Source organism: Talpa europaea (genome assembly GCF_964194135.1).
Source record: "Talpa europaea genome assembly, chromosome: 11".
Classification (NCBI taxonomy): Eukaryota; Metazoa; Chordata; class Mammalia; order Eulipotyphla; family Talpidae; genus Talpa; species Talpa europaea.
The window spans coordinates 54,674,850-54,690,233 of NC_140078.1; the positions used below are offsets into that span (position 1 = coordinate 54,674,850).

The 15,384-nt window shown below is 37.4% G+C and overlaps 1 protein-coding gene across 2 annotated transcripts in view; it reads left to right on the top strand.

The window, feature by feature from the left end:
* Window positions 1–15,384, top strand: part of FRMD4B (FERM domain containing 4B) — a gene marked incomplete at its 3' end in the record, with an annotated part of 177,201 nt that overhangs the window by 136,473 nt on the left and 25,344 nt on the right. For both annotated transcript variants that reach the window (XM_084248254.1, XM_084248253.1), the window contains exons 9-11: window positions 62–127; window positions 2,029–2,086; window positions 3,493–3,579. In XM_084248254.1, the coding sequence (XP_084104380.1) occupies window positions 62–127; window positions 2,029–2,086; window positions 3,493–3,579 (211 nt within the window). The remainder of the gene's footprint in view (window positions 1–61; window positions 128–2,028; window positions 2,087–3,492; window positions 3,580–15,384) is intronic.

Below are 15,384 nucleotides of genomic sequence, written 5' to 3' on the forward strand. Positions count from 1 at the left end.
ATAAAATAAAAATGACAGAGGTAGTCAAAACATTCATACTTTTAATTTCTTTGTTTTACAGTGAGGACAGGGTAATTGAGCATTATTTGAAACTCAAAGGTCTGACTCGAGGTCAAGCAGTAGTTCAGTAAGTATCTTTTCTTTTGCTACATCTAATTTTAATACCTGCTAATTGAAGGAGTCATCTTAAAATAATTTTCAGTTGTGTAGTTTTTGTGTGCATATCCTTCATCTGGTTAGAAATATCTTGCCATGAATTAGAAAATGTCTTAGATCATTCATACATTGGTGTCATAAATTCATATATCTACCATTGTCTAGTAGGTAACAAAAATATGAAATGTTGGTCAGGTGTAGGGTAATGGGGAATGGTGGGGACTATGATGAACTGGAGGGCTTTTCCGCTGGGGAGAGGCAAGTCTATTCAGCTTTAGAATTCAGGTATAGTGTGTTGACAGATCTTCTGATATCTTCTAGTAGAAGCTGAAAATTCTGATTTTTTAATCCCAATTTTTAAATTTCCAAACAATTTTAATATAATGTGAGTCAAACAAAAACTTACTGAAGACCTTGGTTGGTTGCCTGACTTTTTACTCTACTTTAGATGGAGCTCATAGTGTTGATGTTGAATAATCTGTTTCTTCATGCTGCCTAGGGCAGACCATAGTGATGCATTTCTGCATTTTAAACTTAGAGTTAACCATCCATTTATTAAGAACAGCTCACAAGCTATATTAAAACTTAAAATTGTAAAAACTCAATTGAAAATTATATAACTGTAAAATTGTAAAAACTCATATAGCATTATTGCTATAGTAATCATAGAATAACTTTTGTGGCCATAGAAATTTTTGAAAATTGCTGAATATAGCATAGACATGTGAAAACTAAAATAAGGACTTAGAGATCACTAATCCTCTGGTTTCCCCCATACCCCTCACTAATCTCCTTTTTTATCAGAACACACTTTCTGTGATCTTCAAGGCAGAAATCAGAAGTTAGCAGTCCTGAAGTTGAATCCTTGATGTTCTAATTGTGAGCTAGGAAACAAAAGAAAAATAAAACAAAATAATAAAGGAGTTTAGGTTAAGATAGTGAGCATCTTACAAATTACCATTGCCTAACAGAATCCTTACTTGCCTTAATCATTGTTGTAGCTTCAAATAAGAGACTGTTGAACTGAGTAGTCAAGGCTGTAGACTGGAATTCAACTAGCTGTGTGGTTAAATTGTTGCATCACACAATTTGATCACCATTACCTAACTCTCATGTTCATATATCTATAGGCCACTTACTTTTTCAAAAGATCAATTACAAAGTCTAGAGCAATTGATCTTTAATATGTCTTTAAAAAGTTAATTTGTATTGCCTAGGAACCTCAGTTCTTTGTGGACACAAGGGCAGCTTTATACAAATTAGTCTACTTCAAAAATGTTAAGAGGTACACTAAATGTTTATTGAATTAAAAACAGCAAATGGTAACCATTGCTTTAATTTTTTTAGAGGGCTATATTTTTAAAAATCATGTTTCTATACAATAAAATTTACTCTTTCAAAGCATATATTTCTAAGAGTTTTGAATTGAGTTAAATACATATATTTCTAAGTGTTTACCACAATCAACATGGAATAGCTTTATTTTTTACTTATTATGAACATAACCTGGAAGTTGATTCTCATTGCTTACATCAGTATGTGTTTACTTTTTTAAATGCTTGCAATTCAGAATTATAGTCTAGTTTGTTCTAAGCCATAGAAATCTTAATATGCAGAAAACAATGTTTACTGTAACTTTTTGAAATTGAAGGGTTTTTTTGAAATTGAAGGGTTTTTCCTAACATTAGGGTAATGTAAAACAAAACATATTACTCCCTAGAATGGTTTATTCTATTTCAACTTTAATCAGTGACATTAATTATGGTTATAATGAGGAAAGCAGATACAAACTGTGCTTCTTTTAATCAGTTTCCCAATAAGATCCTCTGATTATTTTAATAAGCAGTTATACTATATATTCATTTTCCATAGGTACATGAGAATAGTAGAAGCTCTACCGACTTACGGAGTTCACTATTATGCAGTAAAGGTAAAATAATTTTACATGACAGAGCTTTCATAATGCCCATTTTATTCATGAGATTTATTTTATGAGAATACTGAACAATACCAAGGTCCTAAAATCAGATTCAGTCAATATACATATATATGTAAAACATCTCTGGAACTTTCAGCATTTAGAATTGTATTGATTGCCTCAAAAAATAGTGTCTTTTCATTTTTAGCAAGTTATAAAGCACATTATTTTTAATAAATATTTGCTACATTCATATGCTTTCCCAAAGCCTCTATTAGTCCTCAGATATTCAGATGGTTCTCTTTTGGTACACCTATTCCTTTAGCTCTTTTTGATCATTGTTCTCTTTTCTAATGTTCACTTTGCTGATGCTACCAAATCTTCATTAATAATGCCTTTGCATGAATCATGCAGCCTCCAATGTTGCTTTCAACACTTTTGGTAATCCTCAAATTTTTGCAGGATTTGCAGTACCACTTTTCAGTCAGTATGTTTTAGATTTTTGTAGTACTTTTAGATGTTTATAAAGCACAGAGAGATTGGCTAAGAAATATTTTGATATGCTGAGAAGAAATAAAGCATGTGTGAAGAAGGGAGTGTTATCTGAAAGAGGAAATATTTCAAAATTGATTGATCTTGAGTGAATTTTCAAGTTATGACAATATTTTCAACCCAAAATGGTGAGGAATTGGATAATAAATACTTGTATAAGAGAATATTCTAAACTAAAAACTCATGCCAATTCAACTTGAATTTCTATTGATTCTAAATTTGCATATGGGTGTATGTATAAGCCTAAATTTTTCCTAAGTCAATACATCATTTGCTTTGGCAAAACCTAAAAGACAAATTTATGAAAAAAAATCCTTTCCTCCCTATGTAAGTCTCAAAGTGGTTGCTTAAATATCTTATCATTGAACCATACAGTTCTATAAAAGGGTTTTTCAGTTTTTCCCATGTTCGTTGATAAGTGTATTATAAACATCAAGATTAGAACCACTGTTCTCATCTTTGTAATTCTTTGGAAACTTCCCTGACCTTTATAACTGGTTACTAATTGAGAGAACAAAGAACTTTTTTTTTCTATTTTTTTTAATTGGTAACTGGCTTTAGACTGGATTAATTCTTAGTTGAAGTGCTTACATTTTCTTTCTTCTTGCCAAGTGTTTAATCAAAACAGTAATACTTCATTCTTTTGATGCTATTAATAATATTGGTCTATTTTGACTTATATGTCTTAGTTGAAGACACACTAGGAAGGCATTTTAATAACAAGTTAGTTTTTTGACTATTTTATTTACCAAGACACTTTATTTTGACTTGCAAATATTTGTTAAGGGATGAAATTGGTAAATATTTCTTCACCTCTGGAAGACTTAACATTTAGGTCTTGGTTCTCATGCCTTTCTATCTTCTAGGATAAACAAGGACTTCCTTGGTGGCTTGGAATCAGCTATAAAGGAATTGGCCAGTACGATTTACAAGATAAGGTGAAACCTCGGAAAGTAAGTAGAAATCATTTCAGATTTATGAGAACCCTGAGCTGTTCTGGAGTTGGCAACATCACTTTAAGGGACACTACACCAGACATTCTTAGGCAAAGAATTTTGGCTAGTGAATCCATGAGTTCAGAAAAGACTCAGGTCAAGTGAAAAATACTTACATACATAATTTATGTACCAATTTGCAAGTAATTCCACATCTGACATGTCTGATTATTCTAAGGAAATAAAGTTATGTGCAAAATTTTAACTATAAGGATGTTAATCACAACATAGTTTACAAATGCATACCATTAGGTTTTTATTTTAATTTAGTATGAACATGATGATGCCATTTATTTATAAATATTTTATATATTGTAAATATTGTATATGTTTATCGGATAAATATATACATACATATTTCCACTGGATGAGTAAGTAGATGAGCAAATTATAAAGATATAAGCCAAAATTTTTGACTCTGGTTATCTCTCAGTGGTACAGTTAGGAGTAATCTTCTTTCTATTACTGCTACTATTTTTACTAATCTTTGTTTCATAATTTTCTGCACTAACATGTCTGTTTTTGTAAAGAAAACTAAGTTTTGTGCTATTTATTCAAGGGTTACACTCTATTTGTGCTTGGACTCTCCAGAGTTGACATGTTACATAATTTAAAAGCTGAAATTTGGTTAGGAGGCTGTTTCTGACCCAAGCACAAGGGCACAATACTTTGTTACCTTTGTAAGAACTGATGAGTCCATACAGATAACCATCCAGCTCCCCAACCTACTCAGTGTTATCGTCACCATAAAGGCTGACTCACGCTGCCCCAGTTGGTTTTGCCAACTTCCTCCCTGTGTGCTACTGCCTGATTATCAGTGGGAGTCACAGCACTGGAACACTGGCCTGTAATAACAGACCACGGTCAGGCTGCCTGCCTTATCACACCCCGACATCGACATCGCAGCCTTAAATAATTCCTATCACTTCCATCTGTCTCTTGCGCTAATACGTATTAGAAAACCAACCATATTCTTCATAAAGCAGCCAGATAATCATACCACAGTGCTCTCCATCTTGTAAATGTTCTTCCAGCTTCAAACAATGCTCACAAAACTCCTTTGAGTTAAAAAAAATAAGTGAAGCTTCCCATTCATTCTGATTTATTATCGCGAAGCTGACACAGACAATACAAAAGGGTGGCCCAGAGCAAACCATAGGTCCTTCTACTGCCAGTCCAGCTGTCTTGGATCACACTAGCTGGACATTGAGGTTTCTCTTTAGACAGTATCAATTAAAAATAACGAAGCAACATTTAACATTAACATCATTCTCTCGGAGAAGGATAACATAACTACATAATTACCATTTTGTCTCCTTAAGTTCTCTGTGACCAAGGGAATTGAAATAGAATTATTTGAAATAGAAATACTTAATTTCCAGGAGAAATATGAGTAAAATGGTTTGCACTTGAATATTTGCTTATAAGGGCAGATTTCTAATAATGTTAGAAATAATGGACATATGGTTTTTTCAGTTGTCAAAATCATTTTTAGTTGTAATGATTTATTGTAAATTTTTACCAAAAGTAGCAAGTACTCATTGTAAAAACAAACCAAAAAGCAAAAGTTACAGAAATGTCAATTAGAGCAGAAGTCCTTTTGCAGCTACCTTTCCTCCCTTCTGATAACCACTGTCAAGAGTATGATACTGGGCCTTCCTGGTGGCCTAAGGGTTAAGTCTCAGCATTTGATCCTAACCAGGGAGCTAACCCACATGTGGCCCAGCAGACCTCTCCTGTCTTGCACGCTTCTCCCCTTAGCAGTGCATTTCAGTAAATCCACCTACTCTGCTCCCCATTCTGGCTGTGGTGAATCCTGTCACCTCACATACCTCTGGCCTACACCCCAGTTCTTCTACACACAAGTAAATAAAATCTTTTTTTAGAAAAAAGAGTGTGATACTGATTCATTTAGACTTTGTCAGTACTAAATCTCACTATCACACTGTCCCATACTGCGTCATAGAAAACTATGATCTATTTTATTTTCTTAAGACAGAACACACATATGTTAACATCCTTTTAGCAATTTGTTTCTCTCCTGCAATTTACTTTAAGAAATCACATTCAGGGGCAGGATGTTTTTTCTGAGTCTTACATAGAAAAAAACTGTGACTCACACAAGTAATTTCTGAGTTAAGGTGGCTAGATAAAATTGAAATTCTGATAGAATGTAAATACATCTACTTAAAACAAGTAGATGGCTTTCTCCCAAAGTACTGGTGAATTAAAATCTGCATAGTATATATTGCTAATTTCCTCTCAGCTGTTCATGAGGCACAAGTCTTTCTTTACATTCACAGTTTCCTAAAAAGTGGCAAATATTGTTTAACACTGATTATAATCAGGTTTGCTTATTCACTCCAGCTTCTAGACAAAGCTCAGAAGTCACTTTCTTTTTTTCACTTACAGAGTTTTTCTATTTCATTTTCAAGACATGCCATTTAATTAAAAAAGAGCCATAAACAGACCATCTTGTATTTTCACTGTCAGCCTGGTCCTTGGTTATTTTAGCAGGTGGCCACTCTGTACCACTGTTTGCCTACCCTTTCTTCTTCTGTTAAATCTAACAATGGATTTTGCTTCTGTATCTTTATTTTACAATAGCCAAACAACTTGAGGGTTTAATTGGAGGGAGGATGTTCTATAATTCCCTGTCCTGGCCCAATTGGCATAAATGAAAGACTGCATAGTTCAAAAGACCATGAATATTGACTTAGAAAGGAGGATCATGCTTCCGCTGTTTACATGAATCTGTGCAGGCAGCAAGTTACTGGCAACCTGGCAGGAAAGGTCAAATTGGCAAACTCCAGTGAAACAAAATCTGGAATGAAAGGCCGTATAGATGTTCATCCTCTTGAACCGCATGCCTTCTGTGTTATAATTATGTGGCTTTAAAACAGACCAGAAGGAGGAAGATTTGCCAATGATAAGAGACTGACTGATGCCAAAAGGCTGTTTTGATAAGGGATTGGTCCAAGATCCACCAAGTGAGGTGTCTCCTTGCCGCATAATGGCTATTGGTCATAACCTGTGATTGTGGGGAATGTTAAGTGCAGTGAGAAGACAGAGTAAGAAGACAGGGTGAGAAGACAGAGTGGGGAGCAGAACAGGCAGATGCCTAGGATGCCCAGCTAATACTCTTCATGTGTTTTGGCTATAAAACATTTACTGTCATGAGGGCCAGGTAGTTTTCAATTACGTGGTATAATAATGCAGAGCAAGTGTTTCGAAAGTAGCCCAAACACTGATGTTTGTCTGCTATATGCTCTTGGGTATACTGTTTATTCTCTCTCTAAACTGTTTCCTCATCCACACAATGGCAATGCCACGGCTGCATAAGGCATTTGTATGAATTAATTGAGATTGCATTTAACATTGTGTCTGATACACAATCATCACTGGTATTTGTTCATTGGTAGTGAGGGGGAGGGATGACAAAGAAGCATGTGAGAAATATTCTTGGATCACTGCTGAGTTAGAAGAGGACCCAAAATTGCTACAAATCCATAACATTAATGTTCCATCTAAGAATCCACACTCGAATTTTCTGTTTTCAAAGACTAGCAAGCTCTCTGCCTTTCCAAATTCATTAGCAATAATGGTCTAAATCATGATGCAAATTAAGAGAAGAATTTTAAATTCTGAGTTACAATGCACAAAAGTTGAAAGTATTAAAAATTCATATCAAAGGCAGGTTTTAATTCCTTCTTTTGTGAATGAAATGAGTCATTGCAAACTCTTATGGAATGTGAAAACATACCAGAAAACAACTTCATTTCAAATCAGGCCATTTAACTTAAAAACTTTGAAGTTTTGCTTTTAAAAGAACTTGCAAACTTATGTTTCTTCAACGTTTTTTAGTTGATTTGGCATTTTGAGGGAAAATTACTGTTTTTCACAAAGAAGTAGCTAATCGGTCAGAAACTGAGGCAAGTATGGTAAGTCATGACTGATTTGTACCCCCTGGCAAGATATTTCCCCTGGGAAAACCAGAACCTGTCCAGATGATAGAAATAAAATGGCATGCTACTTGGTATGATAGGCAGGTCATAATGGATAAAGTGCCTTTCAAGATTGGTATCTTCCTATATTATGTAACAGGCTAAGAAAGTCTTGTGATGCTCACCGTCACCCCAGGGCTTCCTACAGTAGGTCTTAGCCTTTGGTTAACCGAACTTTTTTTTAACTATTGCCATTCCAAATGCCTAGAGCCAGATGAATTAAGTCACTTGCACAAGAGTCTTCCTGTTCCTTTGTCATAAAAGTGTAGGGTTTAATTTATTTTTTAAGATTTATTTATTTATGCATATAAGAACTAGGGTGCAGGCCAGAGGTACAGAGGGTGAGAAGACAGAGTGGGGAGCAGAACAGGCAGAGCAGAATACAGAGCTACTGTATTTCAGAGCTACTGAAATACATTGCTGAGTGCAGCAGTGGGTGAGACAGGAGAGGCTGCCGTGCCACATGGGTTAGCTCCCTTGCCAGGGATTGAACTCATGTGACAGTGGCTCGCAACAGCTTGATAGCACTGTGTCTTTAACCCCTGAGCCACCAGGGAGGCCCAGGTTCATTTAATTTAAACACAGTGACTTATTTTCAAAATACATCTTCTCAATCATTTCAGACTCTGCTTGCTTTTTCCACCACTGCCACATCATCATGGACCTCAATTAAGATGTTACTTTTCTCTAACACTAACTGCTTAAATGCTAAGATGAGGTTAATTGTAGGTGCAGAGATCATGTGCTGTCCAGTCCTACATTCTACGTCAATACAAAATACAAAATGTGGTATGGAAGAAAAATTGAATTACAAAATGTCAACCTCTCCGGAGACTGGCCCATCCTGTTTGTAAAGTGTGTAATTAAGCTTCAACCACACCAATAATCAATCTGATTGTTAAACCTTTCCATCGAGTCAGTGGGAAGAGAGCTCAAATTCTTTACCATGGATTTGAAATAAAACCAACTCTGTGCTCCTGCCTACCTCCTGGCCTAGGGCTGTCACTCAAGTTTCCTGGGTTTTGATTTTCTCAGCTATTAAATTCAAATAATTCTACCTACCACAACAGATCATCATGAGGACTCAATGAGTTCATGATTAGCTGAGTAGATATTTGTCCTTCACACCATATTCTAATTTATAGAAAGTGCATTGGATGGTGTCAGCATATCTATAGCCTCCTATAGTTAATCACAATTAGAATTGCAAGCATGTCTAAGACAAGGCACTCTCAGGGAAATACTTGGGCATTGGTGAGTCTCCATTTCAAAACCAGGAGGCAGAAGGAAAGCGTCCAATGCAAGCAGCCTAGTCACTCATGAAGTCACTAAGTCTAATTGCAAAGGGAGCTGCAAAGTGTCTCTCTAGGTGAGCGATCATGTGTAAAGCTATAACTGGAGGTGTTCTGTGACTAAACGGAAGGAGGAAAAAGAGATCTTGGGGGTGATAAGTAGTTCCTGTCATCCTGTCTTTGTTTTCTTTGAAGTGTTTAGGGGAATGGCCGTGAGAAATAAACACATAAGCAAAAGACGTAAAGACATAATTATAAGTTCTGGACAGTCTCTGATAGAAAAAAAAAAAAGGAAAGACAGTAATGCGATGGGGAACATTCAGTGTATTCAGGGAAAGCCTCTGTGAGATAGGCGACATGACATTTAAGCTGAGACCTGACCAGTCAGTAAGACTCAGGCTTATGAAGAATGGGGATGGCATGTTCAAATCTGAGACAAGTGTATGGTGATAGGCAAGTGGTAAGCACATTATAAAAATGGAGAAGAGACAATGGCTAAAGTTTCAAGAGTAAGATTGTTCACTGTCGAAACTGACAATGTTATTTGAAGAAGAAAAAATCACTGCTAACTAGGTAAAGAGAACCAGAGGTTCATTAGTCAGTCTATTACTTTATCTTTCTAGGCATTTACCAAATGGCTGAATTGTTGGCACAATATAGAAAAGTGAAATAATGCTCTCTCATAGGACTGACTATTCCAATTGCAGAGAAAAATACTTAACATATAAAGAAAGCTTTGTGAAAAATGGTTCTAGGAAGGTCATACACAATGAAGATTTCTTCAATATATACTCATGATTGAAGATTGGTATGGTTCAAATTCATCCTTCAGGAACACATTTTCAACAATCAAGTGCAGTGTACCCAATTTTATATTTTTCAGTAAAAAAGAATTGCTTGAGGGCCTCCCTGGTGGCACAAGTGGTTGAGCGCTGTACTGTGAAGCTGTCCGCAGCCTCTGCAGTGCGGGTTCGATCCCAGTCAGCCAGCGAGAAGCCCACGTGGCGAGCAGACCTCTCCTGTCTCACATGCTGCTCCCCTCGGCAGTATATTTTGTCAGTCTGCCTGTTCTGTTCCCTGCTCCATCTCTGGTGAATCCTCTCACCCTCCCGTGCATGTGACCTGTACCCGGTTCTTGTATAAATAAATAAATCTTGAAAAAAAAAAAAGAATTGATTGAACCTGGTTCTGTTTGCAAGCGCCCTCAGCAGGGACTTTATATTCTTTTTTTTTTTTTTCCAAGATTTATTTATTTATTTATATAAGCACTGGGTACAGTCAGAAGAGCGGGAGGGTGAGAGAATTCACCAGAGCCAGAGCGGAAAACAGAATAGGCAGACTGACGAGGTACACTGCTGAGGGGAGCAGCGGGCTGTAGGCGAGGTCTGCGCGCCATGTGAGACCCTTACCCAGGGGCCGGGGATTGAACCAGTGCTGAAGAGGCTGCGGGCAGCTTCGCAACCCAGCACTCAACCGCTGCGCCACCAGGGAGATCCAGGGACTTTATATTCTTGATGTCATTTAAGGAAAAAGTCACAATCCAAGTCATCAAAGTCCCAACAATCCTTTTGGAAAGCAACAATTATATCCAAAATTAGAGATTTTATTGAAAAATATTTAGTAAGGCATGCTAGTTGATCCCAAAGAACTATCCAGGTACCTCTGAGCAGCAGGTCAGCCCTGGTTGCACCAAATACATGTGAGTGAGATGACCGCTTCTTAAATTGGTCACATTTTTGTATTATGTATTTCCTGATACTTAGAATTTCTTATCTAAACTTTTCAAAATTACTCAGAATGCTTTACTCCTTACATTTAAGGACTTCATTATTTTTGTGTGGAAGGTTTTGACATCACATCTGAAAAAGTAATTTCACTCCCATTTGGGTATATCATGAAATTTCAGTTCAACACACCTGGGCCTCTTTAACAGGGCCTCTTTTAATCTGCTGTGCTGTTCAAAGTCTCTCTCATAGGTAATATTTGCATTTAGAAAACAATCTGAACAACTGCTTTTTCCTTAAGGCATTACCAAGTTGAAAGAAATAGAACTCCAGTATCCATTATTTTACAGCAAAAATTTTATCTTCTTCATCAACACATGTCACCCACCAAGACCTAAGTATTACCAAATACTTTCCTTTAAGTTTCTCAGTTTTTGCACTGTTGACACTTGAGGTGAGATCATCCTCTGTTTTGGGCCTGTCTTGAATCCAGTATGATTCAAGGCTGTACCCCCAGCCTCTACCCACAAGTCCCAGTAGCACCCTACCCACCTGTATTATAACCAGAAATGTCTCCAAACTATGCCAGACATCCTGGGACTGTGTGTGAGACCTGGTGAATAGTCATGCTTGGTTGAGAACCACTAATCTAAGAGCTTTTCTTGCAAATGGCTGCCTTAATCACTGTTGGGTTCTTTATTCTCCCTTATGAGGTAGAAATAGGAATTACTCCTTGTTCTTTCTTTTTTTGTTAACATAACAAATATTTACAGAACATGCTTCCCAGGTAAGGAAGGCAGAATACTGTTCTGTGGCCAGGCCCTGAGGTATATGGGAAGCCTGGCAGTACCTGAGTGTCAATTTCAGACCTGTCCCTATTTAACGTTGAGCCTTGGCACATTTGCATAAACTTCGCTCACCCTTAGTTTTCTCTTTTGTAAAAGAGGGCTAAAAGTAGTACATTCCCATAGTGTTATTGGGAAGATGCAATCTCAGTTGTATAAACATTAGGTGGATAGAAGGATGGCTGTTCCAATACAAGGTAGGTCAGTTTGATATTTTAAAAGTCCATAATCTATTGATAGCAAAATTCTGTTTTTGTGGTAGACCAGGAAGAAAAACAGATCCACTCGCTAGGTCATGTGCACTAATAGTATATTCATTAAGTGCATTTTTTAAAAGATTTATTTATTCATATAAGAACCAGGTTACAGGCCAGATGTGCGGGAGGATGAGAGGATTCACCAGAGACAGAGCAGGGAACAGAACAGGCAGACTGACAAATTACACTGCTGAGGGGAGCAGTGGGTGAGACAAGAGAGGTCTGCCTCACCATGTGGGTTTCTCCCCAGCCAGCCAGGATCAAACCCGTGCTGCAGAGGCTGCTGACAGCTTCATAGAGCTGCGCTCAACTGCCTGCACCACCAGGGAGACCCTCGTTAAGTGCATTTTTTAATGAAAAAACAATAAATGGACAATGAAGTGATTTATTTTGTGTCAGATTATAGTAGGGGATCTCCCTCTGAGTCACTAGCTAGTGTACAATCATACATACCAGCTCTGTCTAGCCCATATTTAGTCATTTCCAGGTGAATTTGCAGGTAAATGATTATAAGTACTTTTAAAAAATTAACAAGCTTCTTATTTCTTGGCCTTGACTAGTGTTAACCTTTGGGCGATGTCAGCTTTCAATTCATCAAGTTGAAAAAAAAAGCAGTTTGATCCTTTCTAGTCAAGGCTTTCCCTCAATGTGTGTATTGTGTGTGTGTGTGTGTGTGTGTGTCCCCAGACAGAAGAGAGCTTGCTGCATGAACTCTCCCTTTGGGCATGCCCTTACCCTGCCCCTCCCTACTCATCTGTGACCTCCATGATATAGCAACACTAAACAGATTTCCTACCTAGAGGGTGTATCAGGAAACCACCAATGACATCAGTAAAAACACAGCAGTTTTACAGAGCCTGAAACTCACAGAATTGGAAACCTGAGTGACACAGATGTGTCAACAGTATAACCTAGCTATTCCTGTCAGTGGAAAGACAGATGTGAGAATCTGATAAGTGTTGCTACTTCTAGTTTTGCTATTAACTGGCTGTCCTCCATCTTCACAAAGATACAATGAAATTAGGGAACTGGATTGAATAAGTAGCTTTATCACTTACTGAATGTTGGTGCTGAGCCAGGCACCAGGCTAAATGCTTTATAAACAAAGTGCCAGGGAACCTTTCCTAAAAACCACGAGGCAGGCATTGTTAGTCTCATACTATAGATGAGGAAACTTGCTTAGATGTTTTTCTATGTCAGTTTTTAAATATTTGACACTTTCCTAAGAAGGAATCAGTGACCTGAGGATACATTCTCTTCCTGTTGTAGTTTTTTGATTATCTGTTTGTTAATATCGCTGTTTATATTGTTCCTCTTTTACTTTTTCTATTTTATCTATATTTATTTATTGTGCAATATCAAAGCTAATCCCAGCTCCTCTTTTATCTGTTACAGTCTACTTTCATCATCTGATGCTAACGGGCACAGCTAATCATTCTAGATGAGTGTAGCATAGAAAGAAATCTGGAAGTCCTAACTTAAGTTTTATTTTTGCCCTGCAAGTATTTCCTTTCATTACTAACACCATAGATTATAAAAGCAATACAGGGCCTCCCGGGTGGCGCAGCGGTTGAGCGCTGGGTTGCGAAGCTGCCTGCAGCCTCTGTAGCGCCGGTTCGATCCCCGGCTGCTCCCCGGCCACCGGAGGAGGGTCCCACATGGCGCGCAGACCTCTCCTGCGGCCCGCTGCTCCCCTCAGCAGTGTACTTTGGTCCTTCTGCCTGCTCTGCTCCCCGCTCTAGCTCTGGTGAATTCTCTCACCCTCCCGCGCTTCGGACTGTACCCAGTGCATGTATAAAAACAAAAAACAAACAAAACAAAATAATAAATAAATAAAACATGCCTCTATAAAAAAAATAATAAAAAAAAAAATAAAAGCAATACAATTTCAGCTTGTAGTTTCTAGTGAGTACCACATAAACAACCATAAATTCTAATTAATGATTATTATGCTTATTTAACAAGCATTATAGAAAACAGCCCAGTTTCATACTCAATTCTGTATTGCAAATAAATAAACTCCCCTTGTCCCTTTTTTTAATCTCTAAGTATGGGAATTTTAACTTGAGCATATTTTTTTCTGTTTTAACATGAGAATTCAAATGTGCTTGTGTATTGCAACCAGCTAGTAACCATACATCTAGGGTGTCATATACTAAAATAGTCCTATCCTATGTGGGCACTAATGTTCTACACGTAATAGAAAAGGTGAAGCATACTTTGCTACCTTCTACCTTCCTTTGAACTTTGATTTTTTTCCCCTCGAATACATAAGGTTTTCCTTCACCTCTAAATCATCAGGGGATATAGACCATTCTTTGTCACATAATAGGCCATTTCTGTAATGTAGAGTCCCCAGCAAGTCAGGGAAGCCTGGTAAGTTGTTTCTTTGGCCAATTTCCTCTTCTCTTTCCATTGGCTCTGCCTGATTTTGACCATAGGAAGGCCTCCTACTTATCCTTTAAGGAAAACACTGGCAAAAGGGAAGGAAATGAAGATTGGTGAGTTACCTGCTGTGTGCCAGCTTCTCTCCTAGGCTTGTGGCATGAGCAACATTTAGTAAATGAAGTCACTTCAACTCAGCTCCATTGCCATTTTCAAAGCTTAATCCTGACACTCTGAGATCAAAAACATCAAAATAATTTGAAAGCACAATAGAACAATGATTTCAGAATTTCCACAAGAAAAATTAGCTTGTTTTCCAGTCACCACCTAAATCAAAAGCCACTGCAATTATAAGTATTTTCCTAGCAACTTCAAACATTGATAAGAGTCAAAATGATAATGCTTGAATTGTCTGAAATAGGCACAAATGGTTAGGAGATAGAAATCTCACTCTGCATAAAATAGATCTACGTATGTGCATTTTATATACACATCTATTATGTTAATTTTGGGGAGTACCAAGAATATGACAACATCTGCATCACCACTTAAATTAACAATTACCATTAATTTTATCACATTTTTATCACAATTTTATCACATTTACTTCATCCTGTTTTCATTAATATAAGAAACTATCACCAGTAATGTTGAAGTTTTCTGTGCCACTTGCCCTTCATGCATTTACCATCCCTATCCTAGAAACAACCACTATCATGAATTTTGTTCAATTTCAGTTCAGTTTCCTACTATTACAGGTACATATTTGGAATCACATTTTGCACCAATTTTTATGATCTCGGGGGAAAATGATTTTGCCTTGCAGACTAAAAATGCCACCTCAGTCCCATAACTTCTTTTGCAAGCCCAGGTGCCATCCAGTTAAGCACATTGAAATAGTGTGCTTAAAGAAACTAAGGCAGGGTTTTTGCTTGCCCGGAGTAGGTTTGCTCTTAATGCAGCCCATGCTGAATGAGGCAAAGCGCTAGTGTTTCATGTTTGTAAGCGATAAGAGGAGGAGGTGGTGACTTTCAGAGATCATGTTTCAAGTTCAGCCCTGGTTTTTATGTGTGTGGGAATGGACGCAAAGGAAAACACAGCTGAGCTGCATTGTGGCTCTTCCTGTCGAACCTGTTCGCAGCCAGGGTGAGTAAACCAGGGTCTAGAAATGTCTCCTTCAGGCAGGCGGCCTCCAGTGAAATTTGCCTGGATTCAAAGCAACTTACTTCCCAGGAGGTATCATCTGAATCCACACG